General features: G+C 32.3%; 1 protein-coding gene across 1 annotated transcript in view; it reads left to right on the top strand.

Annotated features, from left to right (window-relative positions):
* Positions 1–20,913, top strand: part of LOC145279622 (vesicular inhibitory amino acid transporter-like) — a 165,386-nt gene that overhangs the window by 41,394 nt on the left and 103,079 nt on the right. The window contains exon 2 of the mRNA XM_080130832.1: positions 17,874–20,120. Within this exon, the coding sequence (XP_079986958.1) occupies positions 19,827–20,120 (294 nt within the window). The 5' untranslated portion in view covers positions 17,874–19,826. The remainder of the gene's footprint in view (positions 1–17,873; positions 20,121–20,913) is intronic.

Raw genomic sequence — 20,913 nt, 5'->3', positions numbered from 1 at the left:
CGATACTGTTTTATTTTGACTTTTTTCGTTTTCATTTTTTTTCCGATATTTATCGCGAAAAATCCAGGTCTGCATTTCTCTACACGTTAAAGGCGAGAACAGCCTTACAAATTCTTACCAATAATAATAATAATAATGATAATAATAATAATAAAAAAGAAAAACATTAACAATGAGAGCAGCTGTCGGCTTCCCATTATTGACTCAAACCAGCAGTCGCGATTTTGTCGGCCATTTTTAATTCTCATTCAATCGCCGCCCAAATTCTTACTCTTTTCTATAATCACATAATTACGATGTCTTTTCTTACCTTTATTTTATTATATCAAATCATGTGTAATTTCTTTAACGGTGTTTAATTGCGCATTATTAAACTGTTTCTATTCTTATAAATAAATGAACAAATGATGAATTAAATTTTTTAAACGTGTTCCATCCATATAGAGGTTAGAAAAATTTGAAGACAAATTTGATTGTGGTGCTTATTTAAATTGACACTTAGTTAAAACACAAAGATACAGAAAAATCTTTATGCTGTACATATTCGTAACGGAACGAAAGTGTTATATTCTAAAAATCATGTAAATTGATTGAGTATTTTTTTTTATCAAGTAGTTTTTTTATTTAAGAGAATCGAAATCGAGAAAGAGGCCAATAGTGGTCATATTGTTTAAAATTTTCCCAAATTTCAAGGACGACAATTCAATTCGACTATAGAGATTTTGTTTTCATTCAAAATAATTGAAACTTTTAAATCGCTAAAGAACTACAGCTTGATTTTCTTAATTTAAACAAATACTTGATCAATTTATGTGATTTTTAGAATATGACATCTCGTTCCTAACGAGTACATACGTTGTAAATTTTTAATGTATTTTTTTAATCAAGTGTAACCCAAATAAATACCTTGAATTTAGCAACAGGATTTTTAGAAATATACATGCCTGGATACGGCATTAAAATAAGTAACAAAATACAGTACAGTATATAATACACATGTATATAATCAAATAACATTATAATTAACACAATAAGGCGGGGCAAATACCGTAACAAGGGGCCGAAAAAAACATCTCATTTCACTTCGTAACTTGAAAAAATCGTATTCTAGGGCCACCGTGTCCCGGCGTCCTACTGTATTAACAAAAATAAATATGGGTGATAGTGTTATCTTTTTGCAATTATTGAAAGCTGTATATATATGTATATAGTTTCCTAATTTACATAAAAATAAACATACTGCTCTGATATATATATATATATATATATATATATATATATGTATGTGTGTGTGTGTGTGTGTATGTGTGTAAAATACCCTTAAATAACTTATCCTCTTGTCATTGGTCATTTTAACTCTTGAAAAAGCCAGCATAAGATGGGCAAAACGTTGAGCACCTAGGTCTTTCTACTTCAATTTTTAAAATCATATCGTCGATTTTTAGCTCGTTCATAATTATATATATATATATATATATATATATATATATATAAAATATATTTGTAGTCATCGACATACAGTCCTGTTTCGTTATATCACAACTCATCAGTGCCGCTAGACTAGCACCTATCCCAAGCCGAGGATCGAACCTAGAACCGTCGTGATGACAGTCGGCAGTCCTACCCCTTGACCACGGAAGCGGTGCCCGCAACTAATCTCTCCGAATGTCTATTTAAATAAACATCCGTCCGCCACTCGTAAAGTGCTCAAACGCTTGTGTGTAAACAAACCGCGAGCTTTGCATTTTTTCAGCCAAATTAAGTAGCGAGTGAGATTATTTACGACAGTGCTCAACCCAAAGAGGGGGGCTTAATAATATATATATATATATATATATCTTTCTCTTTCTCTCTCTCTCTCTCTATATATATATATATATATATATATATATATATATATATATATAATTTCACAAATAGCAACCCCTACTTATCAACTTTCTAAAATTATAAATCAAATGATATCTCCATGTATTCTAAACAAATATAGTATAACATCCATAGAAGAACTTATTCAGACTCTTAGAAACCAGAAACCTAAGAATGGTACTATTGTTTCCTTAGAAGTCGAAAGTCTGTTCACTCATGTTCCAGTAAAAGAAACTAATAATTCTAATCAATGGCCACTTAAAATTTACTCTAACAAACTATTGTTGGCCTGCACAACGGAAGTCCAATTTTACGATCATTATGGCAATATCTTCGTACAAGAAGATGGTGTTGCTATGGTCTCTGTTTTAGGATCAACGTTTAGTAACTTCTACATGCGTAATTTAGAAAACAAGATCTTTAGCCTCATACAAAAAAACAACAATCTATTTACGCTACGGTGTACGATATTTAATACTTCCTAAGGATAAAACGATATTAACACCCTACAATCAGCTTTCCGAAATAACTCTGTGCTTAACTGTACTCATGAGCTACACAAAATCAACAAAATTCCCTATGAAAAACAAACAAACAAACAAACGAATAATAAAAATCCCTCTACCTTGAATTATTTAAGTGAGTGCCCCTATCGGTAAAAAAATGTCTTTAATTAATAACTTACTAATCCGAGCTAACTTAATATCATGTTTCCCAACTATTTTAGAACAGGAATTCAACAATATTAAACAAACCTTAATAAATAATGGATATCCCATGTTATTGATGGACAAATTGGGAAATATTAAAATACTAACCGTAATAATACAGGATTCACACTTACACTAACCACACATATAAAACTTTATTATAAAAATGAAATGTACTATAATTATAGGATAGACAAAAAAGTATTAATAATTATAATCAATAAAAATGTGCAACCTATAGACCCTAATAAAAAAAAAAATTAATCATTTACTATGATAAATATAAAACCTCTAACCTGATTATAACTAATAACGCCTCCCCTTCAACTGAGATGCTTGGTAGGACTAACTTAGTATATGAGTTCAAATGCCGTTTGGGAGACTGTGGCAAAACAGTGAAAGCATATATATGTTTGACTACCACCACTTTGTCGAGGGAATTAACCATGCATCGCTCTGATAACAGCGCTATATTTTATCACTTGACTAACCTAATATTTCTTTCTCCTGTCCAAATTTAGGAAAATTTTAGTTGACAACACGTCTATACTTGAACAAACCAATAGTAAACGGAAACTCGAAACAGCACAAGGATTACTAATAAAATCTAAAAAAAAAAAACAACTATTAATAAAATAAACTTAAGAATAGTAATAACATCCAGAAATGTTTGTAGAGTTATTTATTTTAATAGCTTTGCAAACATTTCAGGATGCTATTTATTTTAACCAATGAAAAAAAAAGGATAAATAATTAACCAATAATAAAAAAGGATAAATAATTAACCAATGAAGAAAAAAAGAAAGACTTCATGAATTGTTTAAAAACAGTTAGATTAATTTATCCCTGAAGGATTGGAAAGTACTCGGACTTATGATAAACATGGTGATTACATCAGCCAGTTTTCGCCAGAAGTGAAGATTGTTGTTATTCGGAAGTTGGAAAGGATCGAACATAGAATTAATAGGAAAACCCTCTATTTTATTTATTGACATATGATATATATATATATATATATATATATATATATATATATATATATATACGCTGAAGAGAGGTAAGGACCTCGAAACATGCATGTTCGTAAATTACTGTCTTAACGCATAATAATAAATAAACAAATAATATTATTTATCGACGTCAAAATAAAATATAAGCGATTCTATAAGTAAAACGATCTTCGAGGTGAAGACACTATTTAAACGTATTTATCGTTTAAAAAAGTCAACAAGGCTATGAAAGCTGCAGTGAGGTGCGACGTTGTTTGACTGTTTTAAATATATATTATCTCACATAGAAACAAATATATGTGTGTATGTACTTGTGTATACGGTGAAACACGTGACTATGGATAATTATATATATATATACACACACACATATATATATATATATATATATATATATATCGTCAAAGAATGAGAGTTCATATAGAAACGTTGTTTTAATTTGAATAAAATAAAATAGGCATCAACGTAATATTAGGAAAATAAACAAATATTTTATTTGTTTGAAATTTATCAAAAATATATTTTAAAGGTATCCTCCATCTTCAGTGTGTTGTTTCTTTTTTTCTTTTCTTCTTTGGCTTTCAAGTGTACTTGATGCGTATTTTATTTTATTCAAATTAAAAGAACGTTTCTATATGAACTCTCATTCTTTGACGTTATTCTCGCGTTGACCACGCACAGTTCAAACATCTCAAAATACAACCACTAGAAAGAACGTGCGGCTCTTTACAAACATACCTCTTTCTCCAAATTTAGAACATGGCAAGGAAGAAGAAAAGAAACAACACACTGAAGATGGAGGATACCTCTGAAATATATTTGTGATAATTTCAAACAAGTAAAATATTTGTTTATTTTCCTAATATTACCTTGATATGTATTTTATATATATATATATATATATATATATATATATATATATATATATATATACACATATATATATATGTGTGTATATATTTATATATAGTAAAGATTTAGAAGGTTGCCACAATGCGAGGAATGAAATATAGTCGTTGTTGGTAAAAGTAGACAAGAACAAGTGGCGATTTACAAATCAATAAGTACATGCACATATGTTTGTATATACATATATTTATTCAGTTGTATTAGGTAAAATGTCTTATTGTTATGTCTGCGGCAATATCCATTATTAATTTCGGAAAAAAAATTCCCTTTTCAATGGTGAACGTAACACATCGATTCAAAGCATGCTAGATGGTGGAGTGGAAGTTGGATAGCTATTTGGGGCCTCGGAGCAAATGTGACGAGGGGGTTTATGTATGGTCTGATTAGGTAATTAACATGTTTATATTTTTATTTATTTGTTTTTTTTTTAAATTATAACTTGTTGCTTTAGCGTAAGCTTTTTTTATATTTTGTATGTTCTCTATTTTGTTGTCTTTATTATTATTATTTTTTTCTGCTGAAACACTAATACGTCTATTAAAGTCGATATTTTAACCACAGTACGCAATATTGGGAATCTTCGCATAAAAGAATCATTACCAATATCCAAATTACGGCCAGAACTCAACAACAGACTGGAGCTCGGATTTTCATTCATTATATAACTTTACATACGGCTCCCACCAAAGACTTACCATTACAACCATAACCCATTAAAACAGGTACACCACTGCACACCGCTCACAGCCCAACTTACAGTCAAGATATGACCTTACTACAAGCCCTTCCCATATAAATTATATAAGAAAAAAATAAAAATAAGAGAAATTTAATAAATGAAAAACAGCAGTATATATTAAAAACAATAAAAAAAATGAAAAAAAAAATAGTTAACTGAAGTGCATAAACCAATTAAAAAAATGTCCCATCTATTACCACTTATAATTTTATAAAAATAAATAAATTAACAACTCCCAAGGAATGTCATCCCAATGCCCCCCTTCCCACCTATCTTCCTACTCCTGGCAACACTAACCTAAACACCCAACTGCCGACTGGGAGCGTACCACCCCTACCCACCTCCCCTCCTCTCTCACATCCCACCCCTACTTTTATTCTTCAATAGCTAACCAGACACTGCCTACTAGCGACTTACGTGACCTAGATAAACTAAGGCATCCCACACATAAGCAGAAAAAAGTAAATAATAATAATAATAATAATAATAATAATAATAATAATAATAATAATAAAGACAACAAAATAGAGAACATACAAAATTAAAAAAAACTCACGCTAAAGCAACAAGTTATAAACTAAAAAAAAACAACAAATAAATAAATAAAAATAAATATAAACATGTTAATTACCTAATCAGACCATACATAAAGCCCCTCCTCAAATTTGCTCCGAGCCCCCACACAGCTATCCAACTTCCGCTCCATCATCTAGCATGCTTTGAATCGATCTGTTACGTTCACCATTTGAAAAGGGAATTTTTTCCGAAATTAATAATGGATATTGTCGCAGACATAACAAGTAAGACATTTTACCTAATACAACTAAATAAATATATGTATATATAAAAATATGTCTATGTACTTATTGATTTGTAAATCGCCACTTGTTCTCGTCTACTTTTACCAACAACGACTATATTTCATTCCTCGCATTGTGACAGCCTTCTAAATCTTTACTACATACCTATCCCACACAATGCTTCAAGCAAATTACACATCAATATATATATATATATATATATATATATATATATATATATATATATATATATATATATATATATAATTCTTTTGGTGTTTTGATATTCATATTAAAAACCCTTTTTTCTACTTATTTGAAAAGAAAATACAACTTTGTTATATATGGGTCGTAGAATTGCATTCATCTGCAAAAGATCTAGCTAATTTGCATATTCTTTTAAACATTAATTTTAATTAATTCCCTATAAGTTTTTCAGTTTTCTTATGGTTGATTGTTGGTTGGTTATTTTTGTTTTACGGCATATCAACTCTTTTTTGGGTTATTTAATGCCGAATCGAGTGATTTTGAAGAAAAAGTTTGTAATAGAATATATATATTTAAAAGTCAGTTTCTATTTAACCCATAGTTGGAACCCTAACAGGAACTACCACTCCGGGTCAGAGTGGACCTGGGAGCAATAGCAATTAAGGGGTGTCTCCACACTCCCAAACCCCCAAGCTGAGGCCTCACCATCGGATATAGTTTAAGGTCATATCCAGGAGCAGTTTTCTTATGGGATGATCCTCTTTAGTAAGCTATTACGTGTAAGTATATTCATGCAGATATTCTACATGATTTATACTTGCGTAATATTTGCGTAAAAAGTTTATAGTAAACACAAACGCTTCTCTCTCTCTCTCTTTCTCTCTCTCTCTCTCTCTCTCTCTCTCTCTCTCTCTCTATATATATATATATATATATATATATATTTATGTATGGGTATATATATACTTGTTTAAAGAAATTTGCCTACGAAACTCCGCTATTAGTTTTTTCTACAGACATGAAACTTAATATACAGTGTATTCGAACCCATGCGAAACATTATATTTGGGTTTTAGCCGAGGAAAATCGGTGCAAACGTGTGAAAATTAAAAAAAAATGGAATTTACCAGGTGAAGGCTGAACGACAGTATTACGAATATGCATGCGTAACGTAATAGCTACTGGTTCATGTTTTAATTTTAGCCTTGCAGCAAACATGTCTTCATAGCTCAAGCATTAACATCAAAGGAAAAAGTAAATCGTAAACTTAACGTTTCAGTTTCGATTCTCGGTGATGACGCACGAGTTATTTTTATTTATTTATTTTTTTTAACTTTTTAAAATTATTACTAAGTATAATATATCCAATATAATATAGTAATAAATACGAAATCTTTATTAATCAAAATATCATATTTAAGCGTATTTTACGACCGGGCTGACATCATTTTTATGCGATATAGTTCTTCCACTGCTAGCGAGCCTGGTTTTACTTGCCTATATATATATATATATATATATATATATATATATATATATATATATATAAGTGTGTGTGTGTGTGTGTTTGCACGCGCGCGTACGCTTTGCGAATATTTTGCTTTACGAATTCTTTGTGAATCTGGAGCTCGGTATTTGTTACAATAAAACAACAGAGCATATAAAAAGAAATAACATTTTCGCTAGATTCCAAAGTTCAAAATTTTACCAATCATTTTTCCAAAATAAAATCTTCGGAATATTTCATGAATTCGTTTCGTCACGGAGAACAATCGATATTTTTTATGTCAATACTAGATATTCGCTCCATAGACTTATTAGAAAAATCAAAAAAGTCTCAAAGACAAAAATTCATAACGATGCAATACGTAATATTCTGAAAGAACCAAAAACAATGTTTTTCTTCTTCTTCTTCTTCTTCTTCTTCTTCTTCTTCTTCTTTCTTTCTTTCTTTTCAGCTTTCATGCGCTTTAATCTCAGCAAAAAGTATTACGTTCCCATTGAAAAAATTCAACTTTATATATGGTTTCCGTTCTGCAAGATCTACCGCAGATGTGCTAACGGTTATATCTGATAGGACTAGTGAATCTCTTGAAAAAGGCTTCCTTTCCAGGGCAATTGCTCTTGACATATCAAAGGCCTTCGACAAGGCATGGCATAAAGGCCTACTTCACAAGATCTCCAGCTACGGCATAACTGGAAATATTCTCTCTATCATTAAATCATTTCTCTCTGATAGGCTCATAAGAGTAATGGTTGATAGACAAAAATCAGAGGCCTGCAGTATTAATGCTGGAGTCCCTCAAGGGTCCATCCTGGGCCCAACTCTCTTCCTGATCTACATCAATGATCTCCCTAAACACATACTTAAATCATTCGTTGACATCTATGCTGATGACACGACTATCTACAGCAACACATCAAAGGCTGTAAATGACAAAGCTCTATCTGATTCTCTCTCCTCTGATCTCGAGCGCGTTGTTCAGTGGGGGAAGACGTGGCTGGTTGCCTTTAATCCATCTAAAACCAAACTCCCATCTTTACATCATCAATGCTTTGATCCCCATCTGGCATCAATTGAAATGGATGGCTCTCGTCTAGGAGAAGCCCCATGTTTTGACAAGCTTCTGGGCTTGACCTTCACTCCTGATCTGAAATGGAACACGTACATCAAGTTTGTTGCCAACGTCGCTGGAAAGATGGTGTGGGATCCTTTTACCGCTCCAGAAGATATCTCACTACTGATGCAATTCTCTATCTATATAAAAGCCAAGTACGTCCAAGGATGGAATACTGCTGCCATATCTGGGCAGGAGCTACTAAAAACAGCCTATCCTGCCTTGACGGAGTACAAAATAGACTTCGTGGCTTAGTGGGGGATGCGCTTTTCTCTTCCCTGCAACCTCTCTCCCACAGAAGAGACGTTGCGAGCCTATCTTTGTTTTATCCTTATTCCATGCCAGATGCTCGTCTGAACTCCAATCTCTGGTCCCCCCTCGCCAATCCTTTACAAAAAACACCCGTCTAGTTGAATCCACTGTCAAAAACTTTCCCCACTCCTTATCTATGCCTAAATAAAAACGTAGATTCCATGAACAAAGTTTCTTAGAACTGCACGCCTGTGGAACTCTGTTCCGTCTGCCTGCTTCCCTCCTGACTACAACTTGGATGTCTTCAAGTCCAGCGTTAACAAATTCCTGATGAACCGCCCCCTTAAGTAGACACTCTAAATATCCATACAAACGTACTGTACTTACAAAACCCTTATCCATGAATGGCTTCCGGACCTTGATAAATGGTGACCACCTTGTAAAAAAACAAAACAAAAAAAAAACCCAAGCGCATAATTGATGAAATTATAAAAAGGTGAAATGCATCGAAAAGTTACATTTTTTTTCTTTTCATCTGTATTTAATACAGTGGAACCTCTAGTTACGAAATTATTTGGTTCCGGCTTTCGTATCTTGGAATTTTTTTTTTATCCTAAAAAGCATTTTACACGTAAATCGTCTAATCCGTTCCAAACCCTATAAAAACACTCATTAAATTTTATAATAAGGGTAAAACCAGAATGAAAAGTAAAAAATATTGCCTAACATAACTGTTAATACTTTCATTTGCTATTTAATTTTTTTTACTTTTCTTTGACATTCAAATAAGTGAATTGGAATGTTCAATTTGCATTTTTTTTTCTTACAAAAATTCAAAACAACTCAGCGTTTCGACCGTTTCGCGCAAAAACAGTCTGTAATAAACGTGTAATTTTATTTTACTCACATTCATTCCTAATAAGGCATATCGCCACCTGGACGTAAGAAGCTACTATTTGGAACCATGCCTAGGAAAGATTAACACGATTTAAACTTGCACTTATCAGTACAGACAGGGAAGCAAGTAGCAGTGAGGGGATTGTAAAGTCCAGCTGTTTGAGGGAAGAACCTATAATAGAATAGAAAGCTTTCTGGCATGTAGGGACCTCAACAGTAAAAGAGTAAAATTTTGTTGCTAAACGGGGTTATCGGGGATATCTACGTCGAGTTCATCAGAGCACATTCAATCCAAATATTTGTAAAACAGGCACAGGGCGATAGGATAAGGGTAGGAGCTTAGTTGACAAAGTGGGATATATTAGATTGAAGACTATTTTTTGGACCCTATCCAAGTGGAAGAGGTTAGTGATAGATGCACCAGTCCAGATGTGGCAACAATACTCCATGCATGGGCGAATGGTGGCCTTGTAGAGGTACAGGGTACTCTTAGGTGAGTAGTCTTCTAGTTTGATAGAGGGAAGCCACTTTCTTTGCAGCAGTCTTCGCAACGTCTTCAATGTATTTGTTCTAGTTCATATTGCCCGTGAATGTTGGGTCGATGATATCTCATTTATGTTGCACATTAGATAATTCCAGATGAAATATATTCAAAGATAAAAAGCAATGTATGTAACGAGGTTTATATAACAGTGCTCAATAATAAATAGAGAAAGATATACTTTTTCCTTATATTTATATAAATATTTTCGTATCACTACACTAGTCATGAGAATGTTTCAGCATTATGAGTATCGATTGAAAAGTATATATATATATATATATATATATATATATATATGTATATATATATATATATGTTATATCGTAGATTATATGAATAACAAGTCATTACTGGGGTTGTACAGAAAGGGTTTATTTAGGTAAAAAGGTACACACATTTCTAAGCGTCCATTGACAGCTTAATACTAAATTCTATCTCCCACGTGAGGAGAGTTTGCTTGTCTTTTTATAGACGTAACAGTCCATTCATTTGAGGGGTGTTGGATCAGTCCATTATATCACCTTCCTCCCAAGCTAAATTCTTCCCTAGAATTTCGCTCCACCATTTTTTTCTTTTTTGACTTTGTTAAAAAAATTCAGTTCTTTTTCTTTTTCTTTCACTTCTTAAAATTTGCGTTTGCGAATTTTTTGATTTTGGAGAGTGACTTGTATTTTCAGTTACTGGTGCTTCCTTTTTTGGAGGCTCTATGTGAAAAATGTCATACAGTACTTCCATCGGTACTTCATTGTTTTTAACTATTTCAATATATCGGGGTCTGAGTTGGTTTATATGTTTTTTGTGGGAAAATGTCTGACCTTTTATAATGTAGACCATTCTTCCAATTCTTTTTGAGATTACGCCTTCTTCCCAAAAACTCTTCTCTGCCCGATAATTGTTGAAAAAAAACTTTATCCCCGTCCTTATATATCTTGTATCGTACATTATCTTTTACACTTTTTTTTTACTTTTTTACTCGAACACAGAGCGCACTTTTCTGGCAAACATTATTTCCGCTGGGGATAAATTTGCATTTGTATTCGGATTAGGCGTTATCCTGTACACTACTAAAAATTTCTGAAGACTTTTTTCTTCAGTGTCGATGTTATCGTTCTTTTTTAACGCTCGTTTAAAAGTATCGACAAATCTTTCAGCTTGTCCGTTAGATCGAGGGCTAAAAGTTGGTGTTGTGATATGCTCTATGGCCAGTAACTCACAGTAGATCTTAAATTCTTGACCTTTGAACATGATGCCATTATCACTAACAATTGTTTTTGGTACGCCAAAACGCCCAAATACCTCGTCCAACGCCTTTATTGTGTTTGCCGCTGTAGGATGTTTGAATTTAAAAATTTCTGGCCATTTCGACATGCTATTTACTATTACCAGGTAATAATATCCTTTTAGAGGTCCTGCATAATCTATATGGATCCGCGTCCATGGTATATCTGTTTTAGGCCAAGGTTGCGTCTTAGTGGGCGGCGCTTTTGCTGCTAGTTGGCAACCCTTACATGATTTTATCATTTTTTCTATGTCCTGATCCATTCCAGGCCAGTACGTATATGCTCTCATTAGTGCTTTCATTCTGGAGATTCCAGGATGTCCCATGTGGAATTCTTTTAAAATTCTCTTCTGTAATACTTGAGGTATTACCACTCTATCTGCGTACATTAGAGTTTAATCGCACTTTGAAAATGGAAAAACTGTTAACCCTTTCCCCTTCTTTTCTTTTTGTCTCACTTGTTTTTTTATCTTGTTAATGTATTCATCTGTTCTTGCTGCTTTCTTTATTTCCTCAAGTGTTACCGGAAGTTCCCTAACAGTATTTATTAATATATCTGTTAGTTCATTTTCTTCTTTTAGTGCAGCTATAACAGTTTCTTCAAGTAATTCAGTTTTATTTGGGATCAACCTGGACAAACCATCTGCGTGTGCAATTTTGCTGGATGCTAGGTGTTTCATTTTAAAATTGTAGTTTAACAGAATCATGATCCATCTTTGTAACCTATTAGCCGTATGAGTAGGAACTCCTTTTTTGGAACCAAAAATCGATAACAAAGGTTTGTGGTCCGTTTCCAAGATAAAAAATCTTCCATGGATGAACCTATGAAATTTCCTCATGGCGTATACAATTGCTAGACCTTCTTTTTCTATCTGACTATATTTTTTTCTGCGGGTAGCAAAACCCTTGAGGCATGAATATTTGGTTTAGTCGATCCATCTTTGAGTCTGTGTAGTAACACAGCACCTAAACCGTATTCGCTCGCATCTGCTGCTACAATTAATTCTTTTTTCGGATCGTAGTGAGCTAGTGCTAAATCCGATAACAGACATTTTTTAATCTTTAGGAATGCTTCATCACATTCTTTTGTCCAGGGCCATTTTTTAAATTCTTTTTCAATAATTCGTTTAAAGGTGCTCTTAGTTCATGCATATTTGGGATATAAGAATTATAATAATTTGCTAGTCCCAAAAATGACTGTAGCTGCACTATATTTTCTGGTCTAGGCATATTTTTGATTGCTTCAGTTCTATTAGGATTAGGTTTTCTACCATTTCGATCAATCACTTGTCCCAAATATTCAATTTTGTCCATCCCAAAATTACATTTTTCGAGAGCCACTTTCAATCCATAGTTTGATATTCTCTCGAATACTTTGCCAATGTGGATCTTATGCTCTTCCACATTTTTACTTCTTATAAGGATGTCATCTAGATAAGCCATAGCAAAATCCAAACCTGCTAGCATTGTATCCATAATTTGCTGGAACAAATTTGGGCTACTTTTAAACCAAAAGGCAAACGTTTTAGTGAAAATAGTCCCTCATGGGTATTTAATGTCAGGTACTTAGCACAATCTTCCTGGACTTTTACTTGCCAATACGCTTCAGACAAATCAATTTTTGTAAAAATTTTTCCTCCGCTTAACTTCGAAAAAATTTCCTCTGGGGTAGGAAGCGAGTAGTTATGCTCCTTGAGACAATCATTTAGACCTGTCGAAAAGTCCGCGCATACCCTGATTTTATTATTTTTCTTCTTAACGTAAACCGTGGGTGAAGCCCATTCAGAGTAATCCACTTTTTCTATTACTCCAATATCTTGAAGTCTCTTTAATTCTTTCTCTATAGTTTCTAATGTTGAATATGGAACCTTTCTTTTGGGTTTGAAAACTGGTTTAGCTTCGTCCTTTAGTTCAAATTTCACCTCCGTTTTCGTGCAGCAACCAAAACCTTCAGAGAATACCTCTTTAAAGTCTTTTTTTAATTCGTCAATAAACTTTCCTGGTAGTTTAGAATTTTCTTAACCCGCCAGACTTACTTTATTGCAAAATGAGCTTATGGGGTTTCCCCATAAATTAAAAAGAATCATTAAGTCTATACCGAACAAATTAGAATTTTTCCCCGGTACGACATATAACTTGGTTTTCACAGCATTCTCCTTTAGAGAACATTGGTAAAAAATTCACCCTTAAATTTTAGTTTATTTCCAGACACAATTCTGGCATTTTCTTTTGTATTTTTTAACTTTGGAAACCCAATTTTCTTCCAAGTTACTTTGTCAAGTATACTTATGTCGCTTCCCGTATCTAGAAGACAGTTCACATTACAGCCATTAATTTTAATTTCAATATATTTTCTTTTATCACACCTAGACTCATTTTTAGAACCAATGGTCTTTATTTCTGCTTTTCGGTATTTTCCTTTCCTGCATACCGTTGATTTATGGCCTTTTTTATTACATTTGTTACATATTTTGTATTTAAAGTAACAATCTTTAGTGAAGTGGTTTTTTCCTCCACATGTCTTACAGGATTTTTCGTGTGCACATTTCATCACCCTTTCCATTTTTTTTCCATATTTTTTTCTCCAAAATTTTTTCCTTCGATGCTTGTATTGTCCTGCTTTAAATTTAACAGTTTCTGACACTCTTCCGTAACGTTTTGTAACGTTATTTCTGTGTCTTGGGTCATAATGGATAATATCCTTGAACGAATATCCTTATCTTTAGAGGCTGTTAAACCTTGCACAAAGATTAGACTTTTAAACATATCCTCTTTGAGGTCTTTTAATTTAAAGGATTCACAATGAGCATTCACTTTCCCTGCATAAGTAATAAAATCTTCGTCCTCCTGCTTCGTGATATTTAAACATTTATAACGTGTATAGAATAGACTATCTCGTTCACTGAAAATGTTTGACAATATTTTTATTGTTTCACTAAAAGAAATCTCTTCAGGTTTCTTTGGCAGGATAAAATTCGTATACTTTGTATTTTCCTGAGATCCAAGTTTTTGAAGAAGAAGGATAATCTTCTCTTCGTCTGTCACAGACTGACATCTTTTAGCAAAAATATTTTCGTATCTCCGAAAATATGCCGGAAAAGTTAACCCATTTGTCTGCTCGTATACAAATTCGGATAAAGAATTTGCTATTCCTTCAGGAGTGAAACGACAGCCTTTCTGCTGCGTTAAAATACTCTGTAGTATTTCGCTTTGCTTCAATTGTTGTTGCTGAAGTAATTCCATTTGCTTTTGTTATGCAAACAATGCCGATTGCATAGTTCTAGTGAATTCCGCTAATTGCTCCATGTTAAAAAAAATATTTTTTTTTACAAAACCACACAATTAAACAAAAGATTCACTCAAATGTCCTATAAATTCAATGAATTAAAAGCACAATTTCCTTCCGAAGAGAAAAAAAACACTTCCAGCCGAATAAAACTTGAAATGGACACTTCTTTTTTTTTTTTGAAATGTTCTTTTCAAAAAAATGTTCGCTTCAAAATGTCAATTTCTCTCTCTCTTTTTTTTTTTAGGACCGTAACAGACTGAAACACTTACTTTTTAAATGTTGGCTCTGTCGAAGTTTTTTTTTCTTCTTCCTTCTTTGGATTTCTTTTGTTTTCTGCTCGTTAATCTTTTTGTGTGCTTTTTCCTTCGCTTTGTTTTTTAGTGAGTTTCGTTCGAATTCTTCGTCGCCAGTTGTTATATAGTAGATTATATGAATAACAAGTCATTACTGGGGTTGTACAGAAAGGGTTTATTTAGGTAAAAAGGTACACATATTTCTAAGCATCCATTGACAGCTTAGTACTAAATTCTGTCTCCCACGTGAGGAGAGTTTGCTTGTCTTTTTATAGACGTAACAGTCCATTCATTTGAGGGGTGTTGGATCAGTCCATTATATCAATATATATATATATATATATATATATATATATATATATATATATATATATATATATATATATATATACTAGACTACCCGTGACCCGTTGGGTCAGTATGTTATATTAGCTATGGAATTAATGTGTGACACTTGTGACGTAAAGAAAATAGTTTTTTGTGACATAAAAGAAACATTTCTATGAAAGTAAATTAAAATAAAAACGAATATAGATAGATTTCTATGAGTCGTTCTGTTTATAATTGTTTATTTTTGAAAACAAACCCCTCACAACCATTGAATTATATGTGGTTTGCCATAATAGGTAAATGTGCACTGAACAGATACCATAATACTTCAAGTTAAATACAGATTTTGATATATCTTTTAATTTAAACGCGAAAGAAAGAAACAAACAAACAAAATAAAAACAATTGGGACGCTGAAAACGTACACAGTAAAACAATACGTTTTATGGTCGCGTTGATTATTTATTTGTAACGCAATTTAAAAAAAAACATATTTTCGAGGTATTTATTTATGTTGGTAATGCAGAAGAAAATGTATGAATGTTTTTAAGAAAGGTTTATCATAAAAAGAGAATGAATTAAAAAAAAGGAAGGCGTTGGGTAAATCACCGTTGTAAAATGCTCTTATGGTTTTCCACGAGTTAAAGAAAAATGCGTTAAAATAACTTAAACGTATACGAAAATGAACGATGTAAAAAATGATGTGATTCTCTATCTGTATAAAAGCCAAGTACGTCCAAGGCTGGAGTACTGCTACCACATCTGAGCAGAAGCTGCTAAAACAGCCTATCCTGCCTTGACAGAGTACAAAATAGACTTCGTAGCTTAGTGGGGTATGCCCTTTTCTCTTCCCTGCAGCCTCTCTCCCACAGAAGAGACTTTCTGAGCCTGTCTTTGTTTTATCGTTATTTCCATGGCAAGTGCTCGTCTGAGTCCAATCTCTCGTCCCCCCTCGCCAACCATTCACGAGAAACACCTGTCTGGCTGAAACTACTGTCAATAATTTTCCCCACTCTTTATCTGTGTCTAAATTCAAACGTAGATTCCATGAGCAGAGCTTCTTTCTCAGAAGTGCACGACTGTGGAACTCTCTTCCGTTTGCCTGTTTCCCACCTGACTACAACTTGGATGTCTTCAAGTCCAGCGTTATCAAATTGCTGACAAACGTCCCTCTTAAGTAAGGCACTCTATTAAATCTCCAATACAAATGAGTACTACAACGATTACTGTACACGCAATACCCCTTATCCCTGAGTGGCCTTGGGCCTTGATAAGTGGTGATCTCCATGTAAAAAAAGCACAAAGTATTAACAATTGTTTATTTAAATAATTAAAACGCGAAAAAAAAATTGGGACGCTGAAAAAGTACACAGTAAAACAATACGTTTTATATCGCGTTGATTATTTAGTATAATATATCTCGTATATACGAAACAGATCGATGATTATACGTATTATTTGTAATCACGTTTTGTGTTTGCTTCCCATATCTTGAAGTTTTTTATTCAATAAATTTAAGATATTCACTTTTCTAAGGACATCCGTTAGGTTGAACGAAACCGGTCCAGCGATTTGTGTTTAATTGTTTACGCTGTTATGGGGTTATGTTTATGTACGCGTGCGCAACCGGAAGTCTTAAACCGGATGATGGGTTACAACACCCGTTACAAGGCCATTTGAGTTTCATTATATATATATATATATATATATATATATATATATATATATATATATATATATATATATGTGTGTGTGTGTGTGTGTGTGTGTGTGTGTGTGTGTATTATCGTTGGGGCGAGTAATCAGAATCGGAATCGGGAATCGGAAAAATCTGAAGATTTGGGGGTGTCGGAAGCGAAAAAATTGATGCCTATTTTCCGATGTCAAAACGGTTCTTTTAATTGTCTTTTTGAATTAATTTTGTTTAAATGAAAATATTCCTTTGTTGGTTATAATGATAAAAATCTAAATATTTATTGATTGTAAATTGTTAGTAAAACTAAAATCGATAGATCATCCTCCACAAGTGTAATTTTGACGTTTAGGAAAATATCTGCATATTTAACAGGTGTTTTTACGAAGATCGGGGGAAATAACAATCTTATAGTTGAATAATTACAGATTTATAAAGAATCTGAATCTAAATCAGTAATTGTATCGGAATCTAAAATTTAGTACGGAATCGGTAATTTTATCGGAATCGGGAAAATATTGGAATCGTCCCATCACTGATATATATATATGTGTGTGTGTGTGTGTGTGTGTTCTATATTCATAACATAATTGGTATTATTCGTTTCCATGCATTATTATTTACATTAAACGTTTTTGCTCTTCCATTTTTAGGGCGGCAGATTATGACAAGACAAAAATGAACGACGCCGATGCGCAGATTATTACGGTGAAGTGAAAGAAGAATAACAATATGAACAAGGAAAGAAACGAAAGAACCAATTAAAATACCGAAAGAGAAGGAAAGAAATGATAAGTAACAGCAAACTTTTATAAAGAGAAAACAAGCAAAATAGAAACGCAAACTATGACAGAATAAACGAAAAAGGAAAAAAAATAAAAGAAAAAATAAAAGAAAGAAATTATTCCACAATCGACAACAATCACAAAAAAGTAAAAGAAAGGCATATATGTAAAAGAAAAAAGATGCCGAAAAAATTCAACAGAATTTCAGATAAAAATTTGTCGCCAAATATCGTTTTAAATAATAAAAATATATTAACCAGTAAAAAGTAAAAAAAAAAAAACTATAGAAAAGACTACGAAAAAATTAGACTGATTAAAATACGTAAATAATATTAAAATGGCGTTACCGGAAGTAAATTAAATTTACCGGAAATTATTATTTCCTTTGTTATTTGTTTTTAAAGAAAAGCAAGAACAAAGTGTACATCTTGTTTTAAGGTGGGCTCTGATATAGGTTGCATCATTACAGCCTAAAGTTTATTAAGCTTTAAATGATTGATTATAATCCTTAAAAATGTAAATTAGTTAGATTTTATGAAAATGAAATAGAAGTCGTTAAGAAGTTACTGATTTATAAAAACAATAAAGACAGTAGTAATTGTTTTCGTTTGAAAGACAAGCTTTATTTTATTCTCAATACTAGAAAAGTCATAAAAAAGATGCTATTTTCTACTTCTGTTTTGTGAAAATTAGAAATTTTGAAATAAAAGAAATATTGAAGGAATAGTTCTAGCGTACCGGAGAGGACAAGAAAAAGACGTAACGAAGTGCAAAGGAGCGCATGCGCGAACACATATATATAGATATAATAAACAAAAGGGGCTTACCTGAACACCTCTCAAATAGAACGAGAGATAGGAAAAGAGAATAAAGAGAGCCAGGGATTAAAAGAAGAATCGCGTGAGAACGTGGGTGAAATATTGAGAGAACGAGTGAGAGTGAATAAAAAATTTGAAACGTACATTGCGTTCAATATAATCTGTAATTAGAGAGAGAGGGGGAGAAGGGGAGAGCAAGAGAAAGCGAAAGAGAGAGAGAGAAAGAGAGAGAGAGGTTGAAAGGTACGGTTAGAGAGAGAAAAACGCCGAATAAAGAGAAAAGGAATCGCGCAAGAAGAAGACTAGTCGGATAAAACAAAGCCATATTCCAGTAACAGAAATAAGTAAAGTGAAAAAGAAACTGCATATTATATTTAAATCCGAAAAGAAGAAAAAAAGAGAAATATTAGTTTAGTCGGACCTAAGAACGATGGATAAAGGCAATATATGACGGAAATATTAATGAAAAAATATTAAGTAAATAAATATTTATGTATATTATATATACGTGTATGCATATTATTACAAACACATCATAAGTGTTAAACCAAAAGCAAAAATAAAAAATAGAAGAAATGTATTCCGGAAGTGCTACCAACTTTTCTAAGAAACAAGTCAATATAATCTTAACAGGACAACATTAAAAAGTTAAGCTTGAAGACAAACTGCACAGGAGTTGAATAACTTCAACCCGAACACGATCTGTTTTTTTTTTACAGAAGGCCAGCCTAATTATTTTACGCAAATAGCTTAAAATAACACCAAGCTGAAAAATAAGACAATATTAATTATTTAGAAATATTCCTCGGCAAAACTTATGCATAATTAATACATAATTTACGAATGTAACATATATGTATGCATAGATAGATAGATAGACAGATAGATAGATAGATAGATAGATATATAGAGAGGGAGAGACCGAAAGCGAGAGCGAGATAGATAGAGAAATATTTATAGGTAGTAAGTTTTAAAATATATCAAATTGAATTAATAATTGAAAATGACTGCACGGAGTGTATACCTATTTGAACGGTTCAAATCCATGCTGAACCGATCGCATGAAGACGAAACCGTTCATTTTGTCAAATATTCCCAATTTGAAAATGAAAAGGAACTGTCTGAATTGTTTGAGGAGAAAAAATTCGGCAGCATTTCTGATAGCATGGACAATGGTATGAAGGAAGAGAAACCTCCGCCATTGACGAATGGGAGTGTGGAGTCCTTAGAGAACAATCACGACAGAAATCAAATCACTGCTTGGCAAGCCGGATGGAATGTCACCAACGCCATACAGGTAAGTATATAATTCTTATTTCACCTTTTGCAATTAATTTTATTAAATGTTTGTATATAGAGATAAATGTAAATATTTACTATTGGTGACATTCACCAAAGGAAAAATGTCAAACTGATATTATACTTTATAAAGCACAGCTCTACGTGTTATCTTTGTCTTAGTAATTAGTAATCATTAGATTTCCCCAAAGAGATAAATTTTTGAATAAAATGGAGGAAGTAGACATTAGTTGTAAGTATTCCCAGCTAATTAATTAGCTATATATCGAATAGATAACATATAATATTATAATATCTTATACTGGAATTATAATCACAAATATTAAAAATCTAAATAGCAGCTTTGTAAACATGTTACACAATATTATTATTAAAACAATAATGATTTGTTAAAACGATTTACACAAATCAGTAATAAATATTAATATCATTTTTTATCAATGGTAGTTCTGATTGTTTGTCAGTAAATTTAACTACTAATGTAAGTTAATAAAACTATAATCATGAAATATATGTTATATGTAATTAAGGGATCCTAAGCTTAGGGCGTCTTAATATATATTTAACCGAGTAGAACTCAATGTAATTATAATTAGAGACAGATCATTGATATTTAACACGCACAGGTTTAATAATATTATTAATCCTGCGATTAAAACAGATAATAATAAAACTATAATACATAGGTAATAGCACTTAATAAACTGTAAACGCTGTATCCATGATAAAATTGAAGTAAAAGTCATTTTTATTGGCTTCCATTATAATAAGTAATACTATCTCATTTGTAT

Source organism: Euprymna scolopes, chromosome 7, assembly GCF_053919585.1.
Source record: "Euprymna scolopes isolate OS-2025 chromosome 7, ASM5391958v1, whole genome shotgun sequence".
Lineage (NCBI taxonomy): Eukaryota > Metazoa > Mollusca > Cephalopoda > Sepiida > Sepiolidae > Euprymna > Euprymna scolopes.
Note: the sequence above shows the minus strand (reverse complement) of the source record. Positions and strands in the feature narration are given on the sequence as shown.